Source organism: Enhydra lutris, unplaced genomic scaffold (genome assembly GCF_002288905.1).
Source record: "Enhydra lutris kenyoni isolate GAN:26980312 unplaced genomic scaffold, ASM228890v2 scaffoldscaffold13, whole genome shotgun sequence".
Taxonomy (NCBI): domain Eukaryota; kingdom Metazoa; phylum Chordata; class Mammalia; order Carnivora; family Mustelidae; genus Enhydra; species Enhydra lutris.
In genome coordinates, this window is record NW_019154097.1 from 34,083,372 (window position 1) to 34,101,466 (window position 18,095).

The 18,095-nt window shown below is 57.5% G+C and overlaps 1 protein-coding gene across 3 annotated transcripts in view; it reads left to right on the forward strand.

Annotated features, from left to right (window-relative positions):
* Window positions 1-18,095, forward strand: part of LOC111145686 (ubiquitin specific peptidase 20) — a 42,524-nt gene that overhangs the window by 12,598 nt on the left and 11,831 nt on the right. For 2 of the 3 annotated variants that reach the window (XM_022500788.1, XM_022500789.1), the window contains exons 2-15: window positions 973-1,083; window positions 2,236-2,332; window positions 6,090-6,143; window positions 6,583-6,645; window positions 6,985-7,116; window positions 8,129-8,225; window positions 8,674-8,743; window positions 10,507-10,620; window positions 11,579-11,657; window positions 13,950-14,397; window positions 14,664-14,804; window positions 15,088-15,203; window positions 15,483-15,655; window positions 16,180-16,274. In XM_022500788.1, coding sequence (XP_022356496.1) covers window positions 2,252-2,332; window positions 6,090-6,143; window positions 6,583-6,645; window positions 6,985-7,116; window positions 8,129-8,225; window positions 8,674-8,743; window positions 10,507-10,620; window positions 11,579-11,657; window positions 13,950-14,397; window positions 14,664-14,804; window positions 15,088-15,203; window positions 15,483-15,655; window positions 16,180-16,274 — 1,663 coding nt within the window. In that variant the 5' untranslated portion in view covers window positions 973-1,083; window positions 2,236-2,251. Of the gene's footprint in view, window positions 1-972; window positions 1,084-2,235; window positions 2,333-6,089; window positions 6,144-6,582; window positions 6,646-6,984; window positions 7,117-7,913; window positions 8,011-8,128; window positions 8,226-8,673; window positions 8,744-10,506; window positions 10,621-11,578; window positions 11,658-13,949; window positions 14,398-14,663; window positions 14,805-15,087; window positions 15,204-15,482; window positions 15,656-16,179; window positions 16,275-18,095 lie in introns of those variants that run through there. The other variant, XM_022500790.1, reaches the window with a different exon arrangement.

The following is an 18,095-nucleotide window of genomic DNA, read 5'->3' on the forward strand; positions in this document are numbered from 1 at the left end:
TTCTTTCCCCTATCTCAGGTTGGAGGAACTTAAGTGGTCTGATTGATGTGTGCATCCGGATGGGCCCATCGCTGTCATCCTTGTCCTGGGCACCACTCGTGGTATTGGGCATCAGGCTCATAAGCCGGCTCTGCCATCCAGCTGGAGAGATGGGCCCCACACCAAAAACACTTCCCCGCTCTCCCCAGTGTCCTCACAGCATTGTAGCTTGTCAGCCCGGTGCACTTGACCTTGGTGGAAATGAAAAAAACTAACAAACAAACAACAAAAAACCTAAAAATCTGTCTTTGAGTGAAGAGGCTTGGAATTTAGAACCTTGAACTCGTCATTGTCATGTGACCATTTTAAATGTTAGCTTCTAACTGCCTCTCCCTCTTCAAACTGCCCGCATCTGGGAGACTGTGGCCCGGCAGGGCAAGGGGGGCAGTGGCGACACTTGGATGGACTTAGTTGTGCCTCTCACCTGGGGTTGCTCAAGACTTCGGGGTTGGGGGTTCTGAGCAGCACAGGATCCTCGGGAGGCACCAAGGATGATCTGAGGGTCCTAGGGGCATTCGTGGAAGGGGCTGAGCCTTCCATCCAGAGGGTTAATGGGCAGTGGCAGCCAGAGGGAGCATTAGTTGGGGAGGTCTGTGGCCCTCTCTTACAGACCCTTGAAGGCCTCTGCTCTTGGGGATCACAGAGATGATGCCCAGCAGTGGCTAGTGAAGGGTTCAACACTCCCAAAGAGGGGCGGGGCCTATTTGCCAGCTCTGCACAAGCCTTCTCGAGCTACCCTGGGACTGGTGTGTTTTTACTGTCCCTGTGAATGGACTGAGGAGCCTGTCCAGCCCATGGATGCCTCAAATGTTCAAAAATTCACTTGCCCCCCTCCGGAGGAATTCGGGCCTATTTTCAGCCTCTGGTCAGTGCAAAGAGTGATTTTGAAATAACAGAGCTGCATGAAGTCCACTGGTTTGTTCCCCACTCCAGGTTCCCTGCTGGAGGCCCACGCTCACCCCAGCAGGCGCCGCCCACCACTGCCGGCTGTCCACGGAGAATGCGGATGTCAGCTGCTTCCTGGGGGTGGCGCTCTACACAGAGGTAGGCCCGTAGCCTCCCTGTCTGGGGGAGGGTGTGGGCCTGAAACCTGGACCCAGGAGGGAAGTCTTTTAGGTGAAATAAGGGAATTGTGGTTATGTCTTTTTTTCTTTTTTTAAGTCCTTATCTTCTAGAAGAACATGCTGAGATGAAATGATATGGTATGTGGGCTCTGCTGCCAAAAGGAAGAGGGAGGTTGGGTGAAGCCAGGAGATGGTCCGTGGGAGTGAGCCACGCAGTTCTGTCTGCTTCTGCGTGTGTTTGCACTTTCCCAAGGTGGAAAGAGAGCGACCACAGGCGGGGCCTCGCGGGTCCGACCAGCTTGGGCATCAGCCTTGGCTCTCGCACTCCTTTCTGTGAGACCCAAGAGAAGGAGGAACCTCTGTTTCCTAATCTGTAAAATGGGGCTTAATCACAGCTGCCTGGGAGACGGCTGGGGCAGTTTGCAGTGAAGTAATAATGCCCGGAGACCACTTCGGGTGTTACCTGGAACCTTAGCAGCCGCCCGGAACAGCAGCTGTGGCTGGGAGCCTGGGCTCATCCAGCCCTGGCTGGGGCCTTCTGGGAGAACTGGGGGTCCGCCTCCCTCGGCAGGACACGCAGCCTCTGCTGTTGATCCAGCCACCTGGGCCCCACGTCATCTCTGGTTGGTTTGGACTTTTTTGGCAGTAGTTTGGAGCTAGAATCAGTAGTCGGGACTCCTGCTGCTGTCTCTGCTACATTCTGGGCGGCTGAGGTGGGTCCAGGTATTTCTTTTTTGACATTTTCTTTGGAAATAATTGTAACTCACAGGACGTTGCCACAAATGTGACGCAGCTTCCCGCAGCGGTACCACATCTTTGGCGTATCTGCCGGACGGTGTCCCAGCCGGTAGAGCGGAGGGCGGCACACCCCACAGGGCTTACTCAAGATTTACCAGTTTTACACATGCCCATTTGTGAGTCCTTGAGCAACCCACTGGGGTCGATACTACCGTCATGCCCAGTTCTCAGAGAAGGCCAGTGAGGCTCAGAGCAGTTAAGTAGCTTCCCCGAGTCACCAGCTGATTTGCTGCAGAGCCAGGGCCCGAGACCAAAGTTGTGCTCTGAGCCAGTAGCCCATGCTTCCCTCCCACAGCGGCTGCTGTTAACCCAGTCTCCCTGCGTTTTCTCATAGGTGAGCCCAGGCCAGAATGGGGGACTCCAGGGACCTTTGCCCTCACCTTGACTCCATAGGGGAGGTGACCAAGGAGGACTTGGTGTTCAAATCTAAGGTAAAGCATCAGACCTTCCAGGGCTGGCAGCCACTCCCAGGGGCCCCGCATTCCTGAGATGCAGATGTTTCCGAAGGCAGTGGAAGAACCGGCTTCCCGACAGTCTCTGCTTAGGCTTTCGTGTAAATGGAGGGGCTGGCGTCTGTTCGGGAGGCCTTCCGGGGGGTGCATCCGAATGGCCATTAATTAGTACTTAGCTCATTCCATCTGGGAGCCGCTAATGCTCTGCGCATTAGAGGCTGGCGCGGGTGCCCAGAGCCTTCCCAGGGCAGGGCGTGGATCATGCTTTGGGAGCCCACGGAGATTTTGACACATGTGACCCAAGGAGGGCCCTGGGGAGGCCCACAGTGAGAGATGCTGGGCCTCTCTGAGTGGGGAGGATGTGTCTTTGTCTGGAAAAATGTTTTGAATCGGTGTAGTACTTTCCTGTGGTTCAAAATCAAACAATATGAAAATACCAACCTCAAGAAGTCCCCCTCCCACCCTCTGTGCTCACCCTCCCCTTCCCCCCTTTAGGGCGCCACTTACAGGAGTTTTTTCTGGACCTTTTCAGAGTTTCTTTATGCAAATATGCTTATTTTTCATTTTCCTCTGCGTTCCCTAAAAGGTAGCATTACTGCAGATGCTGTTGTAACTTGATCTGTTCACCAGACAGCCTGTCCCAGAGCTCTTTCAGCCCTGGTACCTAGACAGTTTTCTCGCTCTTGGCCCTGGCCTTGCATGGTGTCTCGTTGTATGGACTGCAGGACTCAACGTCTGTGGGTGGCGGCGCAGCTCTTTGATGTGGCAAATGTGATGCTGGGATGAGTGGCCCCATGGGAGTGCTGCTGGGTGCAGGGGCCAAAGCGTGCGGAAGGCGCACTCCTGGGAGTGGGGTCTGGGGTCAGATTCCCAGACTCGTGTCCGGCTCTTCTTTTTTTTTAATCTTTTTTTTTTTTTTTTAAGATTTTATTTATTTATTTGACACACAGAGAGAGATCACAAGTAGAGAGGCAGGCAGAGAGAGAGAGGAGGAAGCTCCCTGCTGAGCAGAGAGCCCGATGTGGGGCTTGATCCCAGGACCCTGAGATCATGACCTGAGCCAAAGGCAGAGGCTTAACCAACTGAGCCACTCAGGCGCCCCCCGGCTCTTCTTTCCGGGTACCTGATGCTGGTCCCTCAGCCTCCCCATTAGCAGCAGTCCTGGGTGGCCTTTGGCCTGAGCTTAGCCGGGCCCTTGGGAGGGATCCAGTGCTCTCAGTACCTGCGGCTTCTTCTGAAGTAGTTTCTCTTCCCTGTGGTCTGGAGGAGGGGCTGAGCGAGGCTGTGGTGCATTTGCACTAACCCCGGGTTCTGCACAGAGGAATAAACGAGGCAGATCGACGGGAGTTTCCTCCAGAGGAGGCAGGAAGAGGGGCATCTTGATCAAACTGGTGAACGAGGAGGGCAGATCCGGGCTGGGGCACAGCAGCCTTTTGGAGGTGCATCTGTCTCGGGCCCGTGTTTCGGGGAGCATGTTGTCCACCCTGCCCTGAGCATCCCGGGCCCTACAAACTGAAACGATTGTTTTAGAGCACCAGAAGGGGGAGGGCTATGAACAGGTCAGGCGGGTTGTAGGAGATGTGGATGGCCGAGAAACTCCTCAAAGAAGATGCTTAACCTCACGAGCGGTGGGGTGATTGCTGAGGGGGGCGGGATGATAGCGTTTTCGTCTGCCAGGCAAACCGCAGGCAGGAGGGCTCAGAGCTGACAGTGATGGAGGGAAGGAGACCACATGCGTGGTGGGGCTGGGTTGGCATTCCTGTCCCTTCAAGGCCGCCACTCCCCTTGGGGGAATTTGTCCAGCAGCGATGTAAGTACCAGTTAAGGAGACACAAGCCAGCGCGCTCTGCGCATTCATCAGGAGGGGCCAGGGTCAGTTGCGCTGCGCCCATGGCCCGGGGCCCGTGTGATCATTACAGGGGACACGGTGTGATGTCCGTGTCCAAACTTGGGACGATGACCTTAAAAAGGTGGCAGAAGCGTGTGTCGGAGAAACACGTACAGTATGATCTGATCTTTCTTAAAGCCACACCCCCCTCCCCAAGTGTATGCATATGCTTCTGTATCAGCAGAAAATGTGCAGGGACGTGTTTCCGATTATTCTGGCACATAGATTTACTATACGGTAATCCTCTACTTCAGACTGTGTGTAACATGTATGCGTCGTCTGCACTGTTACAACAAGCATCCTGGGCGCCCCTCCGGCTCAGTCGGGAGAGCGCGTGACTCGGGATCATGTGACTCGGGACGGCAGAGCTGTGTGTTCCAGCCCCACGTGGGCTCAGAGCCTACTTAAAAGCATGGGACACTTCTGTCATCCCAATGACTGAAAGCAAGAGGAAGCCCCAGAAGATGGAAGTGAATTGTGAAATCAGGAAAACACAAAAGAGATGACAAATTCAGGAAGGTCCGGAGCTGCTGGTGGCTCCCAGGGCTGGCCGGAGCACCCCCAGCGGGAGTCCCTGTCGGGCCGCGGACCCCAGTTCCAGCCTGCTTAACCTCAGCCTGACACAGAGCTCTGAGTTTAGACACGGCCACAAACTGGGCTTTGTGAGAATGAGACATTCCTGAGGGAGCGTGGGAGGGGAGGCCTGTTTTCCAGCCCTGGCTCCCTGGCTTCCCTGTCCCAAGCCTGCTCCGTAGCACGGCGGGACCTCTGAGCCCCAGTTGCTCATCTGTCCGAGGGAGGCGCTGCACGAACTGAGCCATGTGTGACAACTTAGCCCAGTCCTCCTCGGCAGGTAGCCCTTTCGCTCTGACTGAGCCCCGTGTTGTAACTGCTGTCAGACCTGGCCCTCAGAATCCACCTCAGCTGACGGAGGTCCCTTGGGCATTGTGGAGGCTTGGCTGGGAGCTGCTGTTCTAGACATGTGCACACAGGCTTATGTAGGGCACATTTTAAGTTGTAACGAAGAGACCCTGAAATAACAGTATCTTAAATGAGGTAGACATTTCCTTTTCTCTCACAGAATCGTTAGAGCTAGGTAGGATGGTAGGGCGGCCCTGCCTTTCCTAATACATGACTTTCATCTCTGAGTCCAAGGTGCTTGCCTGCGCTCCTGCCCTCGGATCTACATTCCAGCCGAGGGGAAGGAGAAGGAGCTAGGGGGGTGCACAGCCCGAAAGCGGCACGTATCACTTTTGCTGTCATCTCTTTGATGAGAATTGAGCCCCGTGACCACAGGGGGGCTGAGAAACAGTCTGCAGCTGGCTGGCCATGTGCTCAGCCCAAATCTGTGTGTTTTGTTACTAAAGCAAGAAGGGGAGATACTGGTGGACAAGCTCTGTCACCCGGAAGACCAACAACCTCGGTGTTTTCTGGGGACCTCAGACGTAGCCATGTCACAGTTTGTGCTAGGCGCTGGGAAGTCACAGGGGTAGACCGAGCAGACCATGCCTCTTTCACGGATCCCAGGGTCTGGGTGGGGAGGAAGGCTTACACAGTCTTCAAAGGAAGAGAGGAGGGTAGGATTGAAGAGCACATTAACGGCTCCACTGATTTAAGTTTCAAGTGATTTTACGGAATATGTGTTTGCAGCACATAACGAAACAAAATTCAGACAGTGAAGTGTGAAGTGTAAAGTGCCCTGCGAGGAGGGACGTGTCGATTGGCAGGCTGGTGAAAGCCTTTCCGAGGCAAAAGTCTTACAGTGGAGAGCTTTGGGGTCCGGCCGTCGGCGCCTCTGGCTGGAGTGGCCCCCTGGGCTGCTAACGCTCGGCTCTTCCCCTCGCACAGGGAGTCTGTCAGTCGTGTGGTGTTGCTGGACCGAACCTGTGGGCCTGTCTCCAGGTAAGCCATCTTTGTCACCGTTGGGGGCGGGGAGCTTGGTCTAGACCCTAGGCTGGGAGCATCTGTCTCTGGTGGGCGCTGCTGGAAGCGTCAGGTGGGGACACGGGGCCTGGTTGCCTCAGGACCCAGGCCCAAGTCAAGAAGGCACTAGAGTGAGGGGATGGGTCTGGGCGCCACGCAGCCAGGCCTCGGTTTGGCTCCCATCTCACTGTGACCCTCTCTGGGCTTCGTGCAGGAGGCCAGTAGCCCAGGGCACCCTGCCCCCCCCCCCTTACTCAGAGGCCAGGGCAGCTGTCACGGTAAGCTGTCCCATTCAGCTGGAACCACAGGGTGTATAAAGCTGTTGTCCTGCGGGGTGACAGGACCTTAGTCGCTTGTGGGTCCTGGTGGTGGAAAGGGCCAGCCCCTGTCCTTGTTCCTTCCCTCCCTCTCTCCGCAGGTCTCCTGCCCTTACGTTGGCTGCGGAGAATCCTTTGCCGACCACAGTACCATTCATGCTCAGGTGAGCGCTGTGGCTGGGAGCATGGGCCCCGTGGGCAGATAGCCCTGCATTCAAGCCCCTGCTTCTGCGGCCTCTCAGCTCTGTCTGCCCCCCTCTGGGCTTCGACGGCTGTGTCTGTAAGATGGGACTAAGGGCAGCAGGAAGCGCGAGCTGATCTGCCGGTGCGAGCCTCCAGCCCTTGCAGGTGTCTGGTCCGTGGCAGCCCTGGGTGTCCCCAGCTGCGGGGCGAGCAGATTCTGAGCTCCCAGGCCTCTGTCCTGACCGAGGTTGCCCCGAGCTGCCGTGGGGCCCCTGTTGGGCCAGTGTATCCTCAACCTCGTTTTGGATCTTGCCCTCTAGGCAAAAAATCATAACCTGACAGTGAACCTGACCACATTCCGGGTGTGGTGTTACGCCTGCGAGAAGGAGGTGTTCCTGGAGCAGAGGCCGGCAGTGCAGCCGGCAGGCCCCTCACCCAGGTTCTCGGAGCAGGTAAGGGGGTGCCGTGGAGTCCGTGCTGGAGGTAGTGACATACGTCGAGGGCAGGGCCCTGTGACCCAGGCGTCGGTGGAGCCGGGATGGGTGGTTCCCAGATGGCACCTGTCCCCGGGCAGTGTTCTCAAGTGCCTGCAAATGCTTGCTGAGCCCCGGCTCTGGGCCAAGGCTCACGTGGAGGGTTGAGGACAGAGGCCCTCATGGGAAGGGCCTCCCTTTGGGAGGCCACAGGCCGTGGGGAGGCTGTATGCAAGGACTTGTGGGAGCCTGACCTGGGGCCTGTGGAGGGCCCCCACCGCCCCAGCTCTAAGACGTATCCCCAGTAGTCACCGCAGTGCCATGCTCTCTGGGAAAGGCCTGGAAACCCACCTAACGAGGCGCTGACCGGTCCCTGTGCCCCACCGAAAGGCAGTGGGCCCCCGTATGGAGGGCAGCCTCGGGCTGGGGTCAGTGCGCTGCTTGGGGCCGGCCAGCTGCAGTGAGAGCCCGGGGGACCCCGTGTGTCTGTGTGTGTGTCTGTGTGTGCCCGCCTCCCCCACACTGACACAGTCACTGTCACGTAGGCGCTCCCTGCGTGATTGTGAAAGATGTTTGCAAACGTGGAAGATGTTTATGATTTTTACCCCAAAAGACTGTCGTATGGGATAGGGACGGTAGCTTGTTTTGGGAGCCTGTGCATAGCAACAGTTAAAAATCTGCAGGGTATGCGTGGACATCTTGAATTGTCTCAGGAAAGTTACATTGTCTGTCATTATTCTTTGTTTCTATTTTTTTTTCCAGATCTGTTACAAATAAGATAATTTTTTCATTATTGTAACTAAAATAGAAGTTCCCGGGCTGGGGCCGCAGGTGCCGGCTCTGGGGTGTCCTCTGCTCAGACGGGCTGACTCGGTGTGGACTCGCGGCTGGGGGCTGGGCTTCCTTTCCCCCCGGGGGGCCGCATGGGCCTCTGACCCCCACCCCTCCTGCCTCACCTCCCCGTGCTCCTCACGCGGAGTCTTCCTCGCAGGACTCTCCCCTGACCTCCCATCTTCTGAAAGCCGTCCCTATTGCTGTGGCCGACGAAGGAGACTCCGAGTCCGAGGATGACGACCTGAAGCCTCGAGGTAGCCCAGCCCCAGGACGGGAGGTGCTGTGGGCGGGGCATGGGGGGACTCAGCTGTGGGCTGGGAGGGCAGCCCTACCGACGGCCCGACGGCTGACGGCGCAGTGGCTCCCTTTGGAGTGCCGGCTGTCCGGCTGAGTCCCAGCGGCCTGCCAGCCCTCAACCCCCTCTTCAGCCCCGTGACCCCACGCAGGCCGGCCCTTCCACCCCCCGCTTCCTCACCTGTGCAGGGCGGACGCTGGGCCGGGTTGGGCAGAGAGCAGAAGGGTCCGTCTGTCTGAAACTCTCAGGGACTCACAGCTCTCGTGAGCAGAAACACATGAACGTACTTGGCAGATTCCTGGGGCGGGACACCAGCCCCCCATGTCCCGCCCCGGTTGGACGATGCCGCAGCCCATCTGGGAGGGGCAGGGCCCTCACCTTCCCTCCCCTGTGTGACTGGTTCCTAGGCCTCACGGGCATGAAGAACCTCGGGAACTCGTGCTACATGAGTGCCGCCTTGCAGGCCTTGTCCAACTGGTAGGTGGTGCCCTCGCCCGGGGGCTGGGGGGCCTGGAGCTGTCGCTGGGTGCCCTGAAGGTGTCCGCAGCCCCTGGGCTGTGTCGTGTATGTTACCCCCAGATGTGTGTGTACGGATCCACGTTAAAAACCGTAAAAACACACATGGCCTTCGGCCCAGCAGTCCCTCCTGTCCGAATTAGTTCTAGGAAGGTCGGCTGAGGTGTGGAGCACGTTGCCTGGGGGGGGTGTCCCTATCCTGTGTTCACGGGACGGTTTGATGGTCCACGTGTTTGTAAAGATTTATTTTATTTATTTATTTATTTATTTATGTGCGGGGCAGGGGGGGAGGATGTGAGCAGTGGGGAGAGGCACAGGAATGGGGAGAGGCACAGGGAGAGGGAGAAACAGCCTCCCTGCTGAGCAGGGAGCCCGATGTGGGGCTCCATTCCAGGACCCCAGGATCATGACCTGAACCTTAATGCAGATGCTTAGCCTACTGAGCCCCCCAGGTGCCCCAGTGGTCCCCATTTACAGGCCAGCTTTACAATGGATACAGGACAGTATTTACTGAACGTAAGGGGTCAGAATGTGGCCATGGGGAAAAGGAGGTTATGAAGCTTTGTGTGGTGCAATCCCATTTGGGGGAGATATCCCTAATTTTTTTTAAGATTTTATTTATTTGGTTGAGAGAGACACAGTGAGAAAAGGAACACAAGCAGGGGGAGTGGGAGAGGGAGAAGCAGGCTTCCCACTAAGCAGGGAGCCCAATGTGGGGCTCGAACCCTGGACCCTGGGATCGTGACCTGAGCCGAAGGCAGGTGCCCCCAACTTCCTAATTTCTGCCTAGGATAGGCTATTAACTCCGTGAGGCCAGGGCATTTCCTGTGCCTGGTACACAGTTGTCCTGCCTGGGAGGGATTTGGTGCCTGCCTATGTGAGGGAGGGAGGGGATGTGTGCATAGGAACGTCCACAAGGATACACGCCTAGAAACTTCCCGAGTAGCTGTCGTCACAAGGTAGGATTAAAGTTCCTTACTGTTTGCCCATCTCTAGACGTTCTAGTGTTTTTACAATGAATATATATTTCTCAAGTAATGAGATAAGTTGACTTGAGGAAAAGGAAAGATGCCTTCAGGTTGGGGAAGGTTTCCACAGAGTGGGCTAGGGTCAGGGACAGGCGCTGGACCCTCTCTCTCTGTCAGGCAGCAGCTGGCCCCTGAGCACACGGCCCCTGAAGCTGGCACCTCTGCAGCCCTGGGAGAGGGATGGGGGCTGTTTTGGCATCTCGGGGTGGCCGAAACAAAGCATGGCAGGCAGGGTGCTCGAAACAACAGAAACTTATTCTCTCTCAGTTCTGGAGGCTACAAGTCTGAGGTCAAGGTGCGGGCGGGGGCAGGGGGAGGGGCGCGTTGATTTTGAGGCTTCTCCTTGACTGCTAGATGGCTGCCTTCTCCCTGTGTCTTCACGTCATCCTCCCTCTGGGCGCGTTTGTGTCCACATCTCCTCCTGGTAGAAGGACGCAGTCATATAGGACCAGAGCCCACCCTGAGGACCTCCTCTGAACCTAATTATGAGTCCAAATACAGTCACCTTTTGAGGTCTCCAACGTGGGAATTTGGGGAGACCCAATTCACCCTGTGACAGGTTATCTGCAGGCCTTTCTGGCTCAAGGGCAGCAGCATGCCATCCCGTCCCCCCGTCTCCCCCACCATAGGCTCTTGCTTCTCTCACCAGCTCTTTCTAACCAATGCCACACACGCTGCCTCTCTCCCTGTCCCTAGCCCTCCACTGACCCAGTTCTTCTTGGAGTGCGGAGGCCTGGTGCGCACAGACAAGAAGCCAGCGCTGTGCAAAAGTTACCAGAAGCTGGTCTCTGAGGTCTGGCACAGGAGACGGTGAGTGACTGAGCCCCTGACCTTGGGCAGGCGCCCGGGGCCGGGGATTTTTCTCTCTGCCCCTCAACCAAGCACTCCCTGTGCCTTCAGCCCCTCACTGCGTGCTTGTCACACTTCACCTGGGTGACCCGTGCGGCAACCTCGTTTTACAAATTGGGGAAACTGAGGCTTGGAGAGAGTTTATGTGTCTTGCTCAAGGAGCTTGAATTTGAAAGTGGCATTGCCCGGAACCTGTAGCCACTTCCCTGATGTGTGCGCCGAGGCCCAGACACGTGCCATGACTATTCCCAGTCCCACCTGCCACCATGCGTGCGGGAGAGACTCTCACAGGCAGTGGCTGGTGACGACCGCGAAGGGGCTTAGCTCAGTGTGAAATGAATTTGCAGACCGGAAGTTTGGGTTAGACCTGTTTCCTCAGGAAAATTGGGAATAATTTACAATGAGTTCATAGAAATGTGCCGAATGTAAAAGCAGATTATAAAACAGTGTGATGCAGTATAACTCCCGTTCTGCCAGAATTCTGCCAGGTTTGTTTTCTGTGTGTGTCTGTTTTCCTGGAAGAGTCTGGAAATGTTGATGGCAGTTATCTCTGGGTGGTGCTATTAGCGGTGATGTTTCTCTGCTGGGCTTTTCTGAAATTTTAGACTTTTCAGTAATGAACACGTAATGCTTTTGAAATTAGGAAAAAACCACAAAGAGTATTTCAGAAAGGAAACAGTTTTCAAGCAGGCTTGTCCCAGACCCAGAGGAAATGAGGCCAAACCAATCAAGAATCTTTGCCTGGTAGCTGGCACTTTGTGACTCCAGGATGTGCAAGCCCGCAGGGCCTCCAGGCTGAGTCAGCTCCTCCCCTCACTGGGTCTGATCCATCGCCCCAGGCCACCTGCCTTAGCAACCCTGATGGGATTAGGACTCTCCGAGCGGGCCACCTGCTCTAACGGGTCTGGTCTTCCTACAGCCCAAGCTACGTGGTTCCCACTGGCCTGTCTCACGGGATCAAGTTAGTCAACCCGATGTTCCGAGGCTATGCCCAGCAGGTAGGCCATCAGAGCTGCGCGGGGGACACCTGGGGCTGTTAGCAGGCCTGGCTCCAAAGCCGAGACCGGCATGGGAAATAGCAGTGCAGCTCGGGGTGACGGGGCGGGTCCCCTCACTACCTGAGCCCTTCGTGTGTGTGAGGACACAGTAGCCTCCCGTTTAAGAAGTCATTTGCCCGGCCACATGGCTGGAGATTTGACCTCGGGCGGTCTGACTGCAGAGTCAGGCAGAATTTAACTTTTATTAAAGGAAACATTTGATTACAAGTTTTTGTAAGTCTAGGGAACCCTTTGGAAATCAGTGATACTTTCTGTCGTCTAAACTCATGGGCCACAACGAAGCGGAGTAGAACCCCATGTATGCCCCAGTCCCAGGCCGAGCGGCTCGTTCACGGGGTCCAGTCCCCTGCCTCAGACTGCCACACAACCTGGGGTTTCACTGCTGGGCTTGTGGGAAGAGCTGGACCTGTCTGGGCGGCCGTTCCTGTGTCCCGAACATGGGGGCCAGGAACAGAGCCGTGGTCAGGTGAGGGATGCCTTCCACCCTCTCCCTCGACCCCCAGCACCCTCCCTGCCATCCCTTCCCGGGCCGAGGGTTGCTGGGTGTTCCTGGGCTCACACCGTCGATTAGATGAACGCCCGAGTGAGAAGTCCAGTGCTGCCCGAACGCCGCTTTTTCCGGGCAGTGATAATGCCCCCCATGATCACGGTTCACCATCCACTGTTTATTAAGTTGTCCCTCCCCGCCCCACAAGGACAGCTCTGTTTATCCTCACAGAGCCCTCTGCGGTGGGCTCTGTCGTCACCCCCATGTTAGAGGTAAGGGGCTAAGGCTCAAAGAGGTTCTACACCTCGCTTGGGTCACACAGCACAGAGCGGCAGGGCAGGACTCAGGCAGAGCTGAACCATTGCCCAGGCTCTCTGTGAGGGCCCTATGGAGCAGGGCTGCTGCCGAACACCCACCTGGACTCCAGAAGCATCCTTGTCTCTGGTTCTTAGATGTAACACAGGGAACATTCCTGAGTCTGAAACATGGGCGCGGCTGTGGGCCTCTGTTAATGACCGCGGACTGACCACAGATTTTAGCAACAAACACATTACCTGTGGTAAAAGGAAGAACCAGAGAGAAAAGTAGATGGTGTATTGGGGCCTGTTTCTTAAAAGAAACTTCTAGGCCTCTGACACAGGACCCACGAATCCTCTCTGCTCCCTCATGCAGGATAAGCTAGTGGTTAATTACTCTCATCTTCAAGTTCAACACTTTGCTGAGGAAATCCACCCAGAGCCCTCCCTTCCCTCTCCCAGAACGGAGAGGAAGAGGCCCTTCTCTCCATGCCCATGAGGGAGGGCTGGGGAGGCTTAGCACCGCGTTGGCCAGGTGGGGGTTGGGGGCACTGCTGCTGATGCCGGGCACCATGAGGGGCATGTCATTGAACCCCGTGGCCCAGCATGGCAACCGGCCCCCCCGGCTGTTGGAGACCAGCTGCCACCACTGTGTTCTGGCCTCCTGCAGCACCTGGGGGTACGGCACTCGGCTGGGCCCCGTGGCCAGGTGTTGGAAGCCTCGCTGCCCAGGCTCTCTGATCAGTTTGGTGACCTGGTCAGAGGCCAGAATCAAAGCTGTGACTCGACGCCCAGCCAGCCTGAAGTGGCGGCTTAGACACGTCGTGCCCACATCTCTGGGAGGGTGCCATCCTGCCTCCGAAGCCTGTGCCCGTACCACAGGCCGCAGTGGCAAGGGAAGGGGTGGGCCTGCGGGGACTGGTGGGAGGATGGGGAGGGCAGGGAGGGCCCGAGGAAGGCTGGAGGGTGCAGGCGACTGGCATCACCCCCACAAAACTCAGCTGAGCCCTCACGCGCACCTGCGTCTTAGGGGGCCCCTTCCTGCTTCCACAGGCTCCCTGCCCATCCCCGGAGTCCCCTCCGTAGGGAGCGAGGTGACTCTTGAGGCTGAACACAACCCCTCCGCTCTCCCGCACTGAGCTGGCAGCAGGGTGCTTAGGAGCAGGAGCTGGGGCGTCACACGGACCTGGTGGGGGGCGGGGGTCGCGGCTCTGCCACCTCGCAGCTGTGTGGCGGGAGGGGAGGCTCAGGGGCTGCCGTGTCCACCTTAGTACGGGGACGGGATGGAACCACCACAGAGGCTGTTAGGGCCGCTCGACAGGTCTCTAGGGGGCGTTGTGAGGGCCTGCGAGATGGATCCGCTGCTGTCCCCACCCCCAGAAGCAGCGGGGCGCTGGCAGCAAGGTCCTCCACCCTGGAAAGCCCTGTTGACGCAGCCGCTGCTTCCAGGACACCCAGGAGTTCCTGCGCTGCCTGATGGACCAGCTCCACGAGGAGCTCAAGGAACCGGAGGTGGCAGCCACAGCGGTGCTGGCCGAGGCACAGGACTCAGACTCGAGCGATACGGATGAGAAGCGGGAGGGTGACCGAAGCCCATCAGAGGATGAGTTCCTGTCCTGCGACTCGAGCAGTGACCGGGGTGAGGGCGACGGGCAGGTTCGAGGCGGGGCCAGCTCGCAGGCTGAGGCGGAGCTGCTGATCCCCGACGAGGCGGGCCGCGCCATCTCCGAGAAGGAGCGCATGAAGGACCGCAAGTTCTCCTGGGGCCAGCAGCGCACCAGCTCTGAGCAGGTGGACGAGGACGCCGACGTGGACACGGCCATGGCCGCCCTTGAGGACCAGCCCTCGGAGGCCCAGCCACTGTCGCCGGGCTCCTCCAGCCCCTTCCGGACCCCAGGTGCCAGACAGACCCCGCACGCCTGTAGCAGGCCGGACCCGTTCCGAACCGGGGTGTGGCTCAGCCTGCCCGGCCGCCCCGCACCCCCATGACACTGGAGGACATGTGTCCTGCAGGTTGGGTTGGGGGCCGGGGTAGGCAGAGGGCAGAAGACACACAGTGGGCCTTGGGCCCTGGGAGGTGCCAGTGGGTCGTCTTCCTGGCCATGTTGTGGAGCCGACGTGCCTCCCCCCGCAGCCCAGCAGCAGTCCCCTCTCTGCCCTCAGAGCCAGACAATGAGGCCCACATGCGCAGCTCGTCCCGCCCCTGCAGCCCTGTGCACCACCATGAGGGCCACTCCAAGCTGGCCGGCAGCCCTCCCCGCTCAAGCCCCGTGAGGATGGGGCCCTCGTACGTGCTCAAGAAAGGTTGGCAGGACTGGGCAGGGAGGGGGTCTGTGGGGCACCCACACGTGCAGCTGGGGCTGGGAATGCGGGTCATCTGAGCAGCGGCGCCTCCCAGCCCTCCTCTGACACCATAGGGGTGCGGGGTTGCCCCTCTTACTGACATGACCGAGGCCCTGGGAGGGAGCTGCATACCCCACCACGTGACGCACATAGGACCCCGAGTCCCGGCCCAGCAAGCCCCAGTGCCACCCCTTGCCCCAGACAGGCCGGTGGGGCTGGGCCTAGTCCCGTGCTGTGCCCCCAGCCCAGGTGCTGAGCGCCGGCAGCCGCAGGCGGAAGGAGCAGCCCTACCGCAGCGTCATCTCCGACATCTTCAACGGCTCCATCCTCAGCCTCGTGCAGTGTCTCACCTGTGACCGGGTGAGCCCTGGCAGTGGGGAGCCAGGGCCCAGCCTTCAGGGGCCTGGTGGTCCCCCCTCGGGGTGAGGGCGGGGGAGTGGCTTCTCCATCTGATGGCCCCTGCCTTTCTGGAAGGGGGAGGGCTCTGGTTGCCTGGTGCCGGGGTCCAGGGGACGGGGAGCAGACCCTCTGTCCTCCACCTGCCATCGGGTGGCTGGGGTTCAGGCTGCAGATTCTGCTTGGTCTGGGCAGGGCGGAGCCCTGGAAGGTGGAAACCCAGGCTGACCTTCAACCCCACAGGTCTCCACCACAGTGGAGACGTTCCAGGACCTGTCATTGCCCATTCCTGGCAAGGAGGACCTGGCCAAGCTGCACTCAGCCATCTACCAGAACGTGCCGGCCAAGCCGGGTGCCTGCGGGGACAGCTATGCCGCCCAGGGCTGGCTCGCCTTCATCGTGGAGTATATCCGGAGGTACACCTGTCTTCCCGCCTTCCCGCCTTCGGCAGACCCGAGACTGCCCTGGACCTGGCAGGCAACAGACCGTGAACAGCAAAGTTCAGGCATTTGGAAGGGCACCCACAGCTGGATGTGCAGATGTTTCCTGAGGGGGTGGTGGGGACTTCCTCAGCCACCCTGGGATGGCCTGGGTCGGGTCTGAAGGCAGGAAACGACAGGGGAGTCACCAGGCGGCAGCTAGAGAGCAGTCCTGGCCTGGTGGGGAGAGCAGTGGGCACCTTTCCGGAGCCCTCATTGCATGCCACGATGTCAGAACCCCCTCTACCTGGAGGACGGGCCAGTGGGACCGGGGTCCCTTCACAGAGGGGAAGACGAGGCTCGGGGAGGGGTGGGGCCACTCTCCCGGGGACACTGGGCTGCTGGTCCCAGGTGTCCATCCCACCTACCTGGCCAAGATGCCTCTCTGGGCCCGAAGTGACCAGGTCTTAGTCTTGCCCGGGCCCTGGCATCACCCCACCACCCCGCTTCTGTCTCCCTAGGTTTGTGGTATCCTGTACCCCAAGCTGGTTTTGGGGGCCGGTCATCACCCTGGAAGACTGCCTTGCTGCTTTCTTTGCTGCTGATGAGCTGAAGGGTGAGTGGAGTGGGCTTGGCTGGGGAGGGGGTTGCGGGGTGAGCTTGCAGCTGGTTTCTGGAACTCGCTGTCAATGTTACCCGCCTCTGCCTTCCCACATACCCCCACCCTCCCCACGTCTCCATCAGTTTCCCACATACCCCCACCCTCCCCACATCTCCATCAGTTTCCCACATACCCCCACCCTCCCCTCGTCTCCATCAGTTTCCCACATACCCCCCCCCTCCCCACATGCTCCATCAGTTTCCCACATACCCCCACCCTCCCCACATCCTCCATCAGTTTCCCACATACCTCCACCCTCCCCACATTCTCCATCAGTCAGGCTGGGCCTGGGCCTGCGTGTCCTCCCAGCCCCACTGCCTGGAGCGCTCTTAGGGCTTTGCCCTTCTTGCTTCTGCTTACCAGTTTGTTGGACAGAAATCATACGTGCTTTAATTTTGCATTTCCTCGGTTACCGATAGTTTGGGGCAGTTTTCGTAAGTGTTTTGACTATTTTTTATTTCCTATTTTGAAATTTCCCAATCCTGTCCTTTTCCCATTTTTCTGTCGTGTGGGGCATCTTAACAAACCTTTGGGAAAGCTCTTCTAAAAATTAAAATTAATTTGGTAAAACATACATGACCTAAAATGCACCATCTTAACCATTTTGAGGTGTAAAGTTCAGTAGCGTTGACTATGTTCACGCTGTAGTGCAGTCCCTCTCCAGAACTCTCATTCTGCAAAATGGAAACTCTCTACCCCAAGACAGCAACTCTCTGTTCTCCCCTCCCCCAGCCGCTGGTGCCCATCCTTGTACTTCCTGTCTCTGAACTTGACAGCTCTAAGGACCTCATCTAAGTCAGCTCATATGGTGTTTGTCTTTTTGTGACTGGCCTATTTCACTCAACGTGACATCCTCTGGGTTCATCCGTGTTGTAGCAGGTGTCAGGATCTCCTTCCTTTTTTAAAAGATTTTATTTATTTATTTGACAGAAAGAGTGAATGAGCAAGAGAGAGAGAGCACAAGTGGGGAGAGGAGCAAAGGGAGAGGGACAAGCAGACTCCCCTCTGAGCAGGGAGCCCGATGTGGGGCTTGATCCTGAGACTCTGGGATCATGACCTGAGTCGAAGGTAGATGCTTAACCGACTGAGCCACCCAGATGCCAAGAATCTCCTCCTTCTCCTACTTCTACTACTACTATTACTACTACTACTACTACTAATTCTTCCACTACTACTACTACTACTTCTTCTTTTTAAAATTTATTTATTTATTTGACAAGCAGGGGGAGCAGCAGGCAGAGGGAGAAGGAGAAGCGGGCTCCCCACTGAGCAGGGAACCCATATGGGATTCGATCCCAGGACCCTGGGATCATGACCTGAGATGAAGGCAGATGCTTAACCGACTGAGCCACCCAGGCAGCACTCTCCTTCTTTTTTAAAGCTGCGTCATATTCCACTGATAGACCACGTGTTATCTATCCGTTCATCTCTCAGTGGACACATGGGTTGCGTCTGCCTTTTGGCTATTGTGAACATTGCTGCAACCAGCATGGCTGTGCACCTGTCTCTTCTAGACTGATTTCATCTTGGGATACATACCCAGCAGTGGGATTGCTGGAGCCTGCGACCGTCCTATTTTTCATTTTCTTTTTTTTAGATTTTATTTATTTATTTGACAGAGAGAAAGAGTGAGTGAAGGAACTCAAGCAGTGGGAGTGGGAGAGGGAGAAACAGGCTTCTTGCTGGGCAGCGAGCCCGATGCGGGGCTGGATCTCAGGACCTTGGGATCATGACCTGAGCCAAAGGCAGATGCTTAACCCACTGAGCCACCCAGGC